The sequence below is a fragment of the Apaloderma vittatum genome, unplaced genomic scaffold (genome assembly GCF_000703405.1).
Source record: "Apaloderma vittatum isolate BGI_N311 unplaced genomic scaffold, ASM70340v1 scaffold3122, whole genome shotgun sequence".
NCBI classification, from domain to species: domain Eukaryota; kingdom Metazoa; phylum Chordata; class Aves; order Trogoniformes; family Trogonidae; genus Apaloderma; species Apaloderma vittatum.
This window is the reverse complement of record NW_009703972.1, coordinates 1-7,116: the sequence shown is the minus strand read 5'-3', so window position 1 is coordinate 7,116 and position 7,116 is coordinate 1. Positions and strand designations below refer to the sequence as shown.

Here is a 7,116-nt window from a genome sequence, read left to right as displayed (position 1 = left end):
AGAGAGGGTGTGGAGTCTCCTGCTCTGGAGACTTTCCAACCCGCCTGGACGCGTTCCTGTGGGGCTGCCCTGGGTGACCCTGCTCTGGCAGGGGGTGGCACTGGGGGAGCTCCAGAGCTCCCTTCCAGCCCCCAAGATCCTGTGATTCTGTGATTTTCTTTCCTTTTATCTATTAAGAAGCAATCCTGGAAGCGTGGCGAGGAGAAAGAGCTGGAAGCGTTCCCAACCATCCACAAAACAGGGCATTTACTTTTACAATGAAGATTCGCGTTCGCCCTCTCCATTTTTAACCCTGATGCCAGTTCAAGTCAAATCAAGTCTGCGTTTATTGACTCGCCAGCGTTTACTGACAGAGAACATTACTCTTGGCAAATTACAAAACGTCTAGGAGTATCAGACGAAATAACTGACGCTTCACTGCAGTAATATAAATGACCTAAATACCCAGTTCTAGTGGAGTCTTTTGGTGTGTTAAAATAGATCTTTTGTAGGGTACAAGTTGCACGCAATGTAGAAATGTCACCACAGCGAGATATCTAACAATCTTTTAAGGAACTCTATTAATTGAAAATGTTCTCAAATAAATGTAAAGCCTCTGTAATTACTATTTTGTTGACTGTTAGTAGAATGTTGTCTGTGTGACCCCTTTGGAAAAATGTTATCTTTCATCTTTTCAATGTGCTGGCACATCCCCAAGGCTATGAAAAATCGAGAGTCTTGGGATGCAGGAATTAAATGCATTTCCAAATGCTACTCTTTTTCCCCTACATTTTCTTTTGAGTTAATTTATCTTTTTTTTCCCCCCTAATTACAAGACCTTATTTTTCTACACGGTTTCTAAAATTGGAAGTGATTCAGTTCTAACATTTTTCCTTTGCGAGCGCACTGCCATGGCTTGCCGAGATGCCGAGCACCCACCTCGCCTGCTGATTTCCATGGGAGCTGGCAATCTTCAGCTCTCGCAGAAATAGCACTCAAGATGTCTCAAGCGGAGGACTTAAAAGCTGTTGCTCCAAAAATGGCAGGTTGCTTTTGAAAATACAGTCCTATATTTGAGGTGGTTTTTTTTTTTTCCTGTGTTGTATTTTCTTCATCAACTTTCCTAAGAGAATCGGGGTTGATTTGAGGGGTGGGTCCCAGGTGTGGACGTGGAGGACGGTGGGAATAGAAGAGCCCAGGGCCAGCACTGGGGCCATAACTGTTTGCTCTTGACTATTCAAACGGAGTGACTGCTCTGGAGCAATTACAGGGATGAGCTCCTTGGGCAGATGGACTCTGTCAAGGTCCAGCAGCGTTAATTACGACAGCAGTGAGGGAACGGCACTGCTTTAAAACCCTGCCTGGCGTTGCTGCCGTGTGCCTCTGTGAGATGATTTTTTGAGGCAGTTGCTTTAGTTACCAAAGGAGACGAGGCTGCACCTTTCTCTAAGGAAGGCAGGCAAGCAGCTCCAGCAGAACAACCCGGACTTTTACTTATTACATTTTCAATAATGAATTGCGCGGAAGAGCTACCGAGCAAGAGCATGCATCTGCAAGGGTTGTTACTTTGGCTTTAAATAATACATTTAGGTGTCATTCGCAATGAAACAAGTGGTAAGTGCTGCAAAGAGAAGGAACAAAAGGAGGGTACTGAATTCCGAATTGAGAAACCTGGGGTTAGGGATCAAGCCCAACACAGCAGCCAGCCTTCCTGCTCAAAGGGGCCATGGCGAGGAGGACATTTGTCCAGTACAGCATTTCTGAGTCATAAACTGAAGCGTTAAACATCTGTCAATTCTGAAATAACGGGGCAAGAATTTTTGCCAGGGAAGTTTCACATGGATATTCTTTTTTCAGTTTTCACAGGGATATTCTTTTTTCAGTTTTCACATTTTGATTTTTTTCAGTCAAATTTTCTCTTCTGTATACCTTTAGCTGACATTTGTAACCTCTCTCGATGCTTGTTTAGCCATACGTCTTATGGAAATTACTACATCTCGTTCCATGTGTGGAGTCGCGTGTGTGCCACTCTAATGGGATTTTTAATTCACGTGTCCTGGCTCTGCTCAGCCAACCGTAACACCGTGGAGAAACGGTCTATCTTCAGGGCAGGAATAAAATTTATGGAAATAAAATTGATATCTGAGATCTGTTCTTGAAGGTCATTTCTGCTTATGTCTGCCCTCTGTTTCCTGCAGTGATGGGACTGTGTGTGCCTAAAAAAGAGGGCAAAACTCCACGTTTGCACCCTTTCTTGGCCAATACTATGTCACTGCCTGGGTCTGACCATTTTAAAGACCTGCTGAGCTGCCTTACTCCAACTACGGGTCACAACTAACAATTATGCAAGTTAATTACTCTTTCCTCAATTGGGAAAGGCTTATATAAGGGTTTCTTTTTAAAACATGTATAATTGCCTTGAAGAAAAAGACCTCCCTATTATTTACAGGAGAACACGCTGTATAATGGAAGTCAAAGCAAGAATGTCCCCTGAAGCTGGCTCTCCGAGAGGTTCTTTAGCCCAGATCCCTTAAAAATAAAGTCCTGAGAGGCAGGTTCTTGTGTACTTTGAACTTGACTGCATGACTGGGAACTCGTGCATTTTGAAACGTGTATTTTATTGCAGGGACCTGTGGTATGTGATGTAAAAAAAGTTAAAAAAAATAAAAGAGATCTCTGGCTATCTTTAAGCACTAATGTGCAACCACCAATAGTATTATGTTTGTAGAGCAGTTGGGAATATGCAGAATCCAGAGGAACTGGGAAAACAGGGCTGCTGTGAAACATCTATTTTAATGTAGTTTAACATACAGTTGTTTCCGAGTTCAGTTTTGGAAATGTAAAGTGGTGCAAAAAAAGCCACTAAATTCAGTACAAAAGCAGTAATTACATTCCCTCCGGAGCCAAGCTGGTGTGTAACACAGCTCCTTTTGACTTTTACTATCTGTGGGTTTTAACGTAGGCGGAAAACTTGCCACAAAATGATAATCGGATAGTACTCGACATTTCTAAAAAATGGGCTTTTTTTTCCCACCAGGTTTACAGCCTACACAGTGAAGTTATGTACTTGTATCATGGGGAAATGTAATTTGGGAAAGCAGGAATTCACTGAATATAAAGTCTCAAATGGCTGAGGGGAATACAGTTTCAGTATATTCCTTTTATAAAAGGAAAAACGTTAGCAATCTCTTATTCATGCAGTTATGTCTTGAATATTTACAGATTCATATAAACCAGAATGAACTATGTGGTTGTATTTTTCAGTGTAAAGCAGTAGGTACCGAACTCGCAAGATTAAGCAGAGTGGAAGTAAAAGGTTTTCTGATCTACACAGAGAAAAGTCCTTTTTATGACCATTGGTAATAAACGGGACCTGGCATAGGCAGTGGTACAGGACTGGCATGAAGGATTGTGTTTTTATTCCCCTCCTTATAACTGTAATGACCACTGTGCTGAAGATATTTTTAAAATCTGAAACAAAAGAGAAGAATATGATTTAGAAAAATCCATGTGTATTTAAATGTAAGTTCTTAAAATAGAACAGAATTTTGAGGGAGTTCGTTTGTTTTTTTTTTAAAAAAAAACCAAACACAACAAACGGCATTGTTTTAAAAATGTTTTGTTAAGACTTATTATTTTGGAGTATTCAGCTGGTTTCAGTTTGGTTTTGCTTGTATTTTAGGTCAGATTTTCTGTCCTTTACTGCGTATGTCAAAACCTGTAACTGTTTTATTAAACTTCAGACCGACTATTCTGTTGATAGGGATGTGCGGATACCCTTAAGCTTATGCGAGATAAATATATGTACTGTGGCCATTGTGACCATTTTATTAGGTGTTATGGATGAGGAATCTATGATGATGATGGTTACTGAACCTGCAGGCTTCTATAGACCTTGTGTGGTTGTACCTTTGTCTCGTTAGGCTCGTGTGCAATCTCCATGGGATAATGAACAATTCTTGAACAAGGAGTATGCGGAAATAAAATAATGGCTCCAAAATGTTGACTTCAAGACAGCTGCTCTGTTACAGAGACTCCGAGGAGCAGCTTGCTGCTGTTTCAGCCTTGTCTCAAGGGTAAAATGGAGCAAAAGTTCATTAAATTCATGACTGCTATAAAAACCTGAAGTTTAATTCATGGCTTGATGGAGGAAACGCTGTAAGCAGCCACTATATACCCGCAGGTGGTATGTGCTGTAATTATGAGTTAGTATCTATCATACACCCTGTGAAGTGGCCGCTCTCATAGCTCCGAAGCGCGGGGATAGCTGCAGGTTTTTCCAGTTGCAGGACTTGGGTTAGCAGAAGGCAATTGTATCTCGCACTGCTACCGGTATGTTCTGGTCAAGTTATATGAATTCAGCTCCTAGATATTGCCAGAAAGGACAGAATAGAAGCAAGCTTTGACAGGTTTCTTGAATTCATCTTGAGAACTTCATTTTAAATCAGAATCATTTTGGTTGCAAAAGAGCTTTAAGATCATTGAGTCCAACTGTTGTTTCGGTAAAACTCCTCTCAAGACATCTGTTGGGATGTCTTCAGGTTTATTTTGCAGTTCGGAACTATTCTAATAGAAAGGGTTTATTTGGCAGTAAGGTTTCTGTTTGGGGGATGTATTGTTCTTTCCAGACATCTTGCTAATTCCTTGGAATAATGTTCTAATATTATCTTCGACAGCCGAATCCTTTTCCTTTGTACTTGAGCTGCCACATAGGCCTAACAGCTTTTTTAGTTCTTTGATTTGTTTATTATGTTGTTATCAAAATCTTGATAGAAGTTGCATGCAAGAGCTGTAGGGCTGTGTTTTCTGTCTTGAACCTCCCCTAGACATGAGATACCATGCAAGTTTTGGGACAGGTAGGTGACAACCCTTGATGTTAACAGTGTGGCTGTCATTTGCCAGAAATGCTGGTAGACAAGCTCCTTGCACTTTCTTTTTTATCTCCTAGAGGTGTTAAGGCAAGCAAGCGTCCAAGACAGAACTCCCCCTGTGCTGGGCACGGGGGAGGCCTCACCTTGGGTGTTGTGTCCAGTTCTGGGCACCTCGATCCAAGAGAGATCTCGAGGGGCTGGAGCGAGTGCAGAGGAGGATGACAAAGAATAAATCTTCTGAAGAATAAATCTTACGGAGAATAAATGTGATGAGGAGCGACTGCAGGAGCTGGGGCTGTTGGGTTTGAGGAAGAGGAGGCTGAGGGGAGCCCTCCTCGCTCTCTGCAGCTGCCTGACAGGACGTTGGGCAGAGGTTGGGGCTGGGCTCTGCTCCCGGGGAAGGAGCGACAGAACCAGAGGGAACGGCTGCAAACTGCAGCATGGGCATGAGGAGAAACCTTCTCCCAGCAAGAGGGGTCAGACACTGGCACAGGCTGCCCAGGGAGGGGCTGAGTCCCCACCCCTGGAGGTGTTTGGAGGCCGTTGAGGTGTGGGGCTGGGGGAGATGGGTTAGGGCTGAGCTCTGCAGAGCAGGGTCAGTGGTTGGGTTCGCTGATCCCAAGGGGCTTTTCCAACCTGAATGATTCTATTCTATGATCCTGGGGAACATGAAAAGCGAAACTAAGAAAAGGGGAAGTATATTCAGTATGTCCAGCTCCAGAGTTACTCCCTTGTTCTTACAGCTTAGCAGGAGGAAGTCAGTGGAGGTGCTAAAACCAGCTCGGCTTCCTAAGCTGCAACAGATCAGGACCTTCAAAGAGCACGGGCTGTTTGTCGAGTACTGTAATTTATCCCCTTGTGAAGTCACACATCTTCCTGAACTGTTGCTTTCTGATCACACGATTGTGTATTTGCCAGTCTGAATGCAAAAGACACAGGGAACCGAACACGACTGCCTGGCAGCAGCCTGCAAGTTTCAGCAGATCTTCCTCAAGCTGGAAGGATCACCCAATCTTCAGCTTTGTTCCTCTGCAGAGGGAATTCGGGTTGGTTGATGCAGTTCATTTGTTTGTTGAATGTGCCTAAATTCTGCAGAAAGATTATGTCTCTAGCAGGGAAAATAATTTTGGAGAGATGAGTTTGCTTCTGGGAGTTTTTCGTGGAATTTGTTAAAAAAAATTAAAAAACACAGCAAAGTTTTATGACAGTTTTTTCTTCAGAACTGCCCCTTACTATCTGTAGAGATACTCTTATGTATTGCTTTGAAAAAAAAGAAGATAGCTCTAAATCAAACTTTCAGCTGGAAGAACAAGGCATTTGCAACCAGTCATCAGAAAATTTTGGCTGGCTCGGTGTCACCATGGCTTTCAGGAGGTGGAAAAAATAGGACAAGTGCTATGTAGAATGCAAAACTAAGCTCAAAGAGTAGAGTGCAGCTATTCATGATTTTAAAGCTTTTCAAGTCATTTTTGAAAGTAATAATTCAGATAAATTAAATGAGGCCTGGAGTGTTCTTCAGTCATTTGGGAAAAACGTCCTTTTCTTTTAGAATATTTCTTCTTCCGGTAATTGCAGAAGTAAAAGTACTATTTGTGTCCAACGTTGCTCTATTTTTTTTTCAAAGTGAAAGGTTGACAACTTCTGCTTTTTCTCTGGGAAAATTCTGTTTGAGTTCTTCAAAATGTGTACCAAAAGAAGGAAAAATGCGAAACTTTTGTGTTTCTCTAGAAGTATGCCCAACCTAATTTAGAAGACTAGAGTGACTCTCGATATGAATCAGATGTATTTCCCTGGCTTCTGCTTTTTGACTCGTTCTTAATCGCTTCTGGTAGACACTGTAATGATGCACTGTTACCTTGATCTTGATATCTTAATTGCTTTAAAAAGAGGAGCACATTAAATGCTGCGGATGGCACAGCAAGAAGCAGAAGAAACTCCTTCACTGACATTTTTCTGAATAAGGATGAGCGTGGCACCTGTTTTTGGACACATACTCTATTGAAAAGCGTGTCACGCTCTTCTAAACCGTCTGCTGGCAAAGAAAGCCTTCAGGGAGACCTTCCCAAATCTTCCGTGGGCCCCTTCAGGCCCCATGGGCGTGCCGAGTGGTGAAGGAGGTTGAGGAGCAGCAGTCTCCCGGTCAGCCCCCCGAGCGGAGCCTCGGGCACATCCCAGGGCCGGCAGCTCTACCCAGGGACCCGGGTGACCACAGTCACGAGGCGCTGGGATCAAGTGAGTGAGTTGTCCCTGGGACAGCACCGTGTCC

The 7,116-nt window shown here is 43.0% G+C and overlaps 1 protein-coding gene across 1 annotated transcript in view; it reads left to right on the top strand.

The window, feature by feature from the left end:
- LOC104270453 (neurabin-1-like) overlaps positions 1 to 7,082 on the top strand; it is a gene marked incomplete at its 3' end in the record, with an annotated part of 36,167 nt that extends 29,085 nt beyond the window's left edge. Inside the window, exon 3 of the mRNA XM_009864836.1 lies at positions 6,938 to 7,082. Coding sequence (XP_009863138.1) covers positions 6,938 to 7,082 — 145 coding nt within the window. The remainder of the gene's footprint in view (positions 1 to 6,937) is intronic.
- Positions 7,083 to 7,116: the final 34 nt, after the last annotated feature.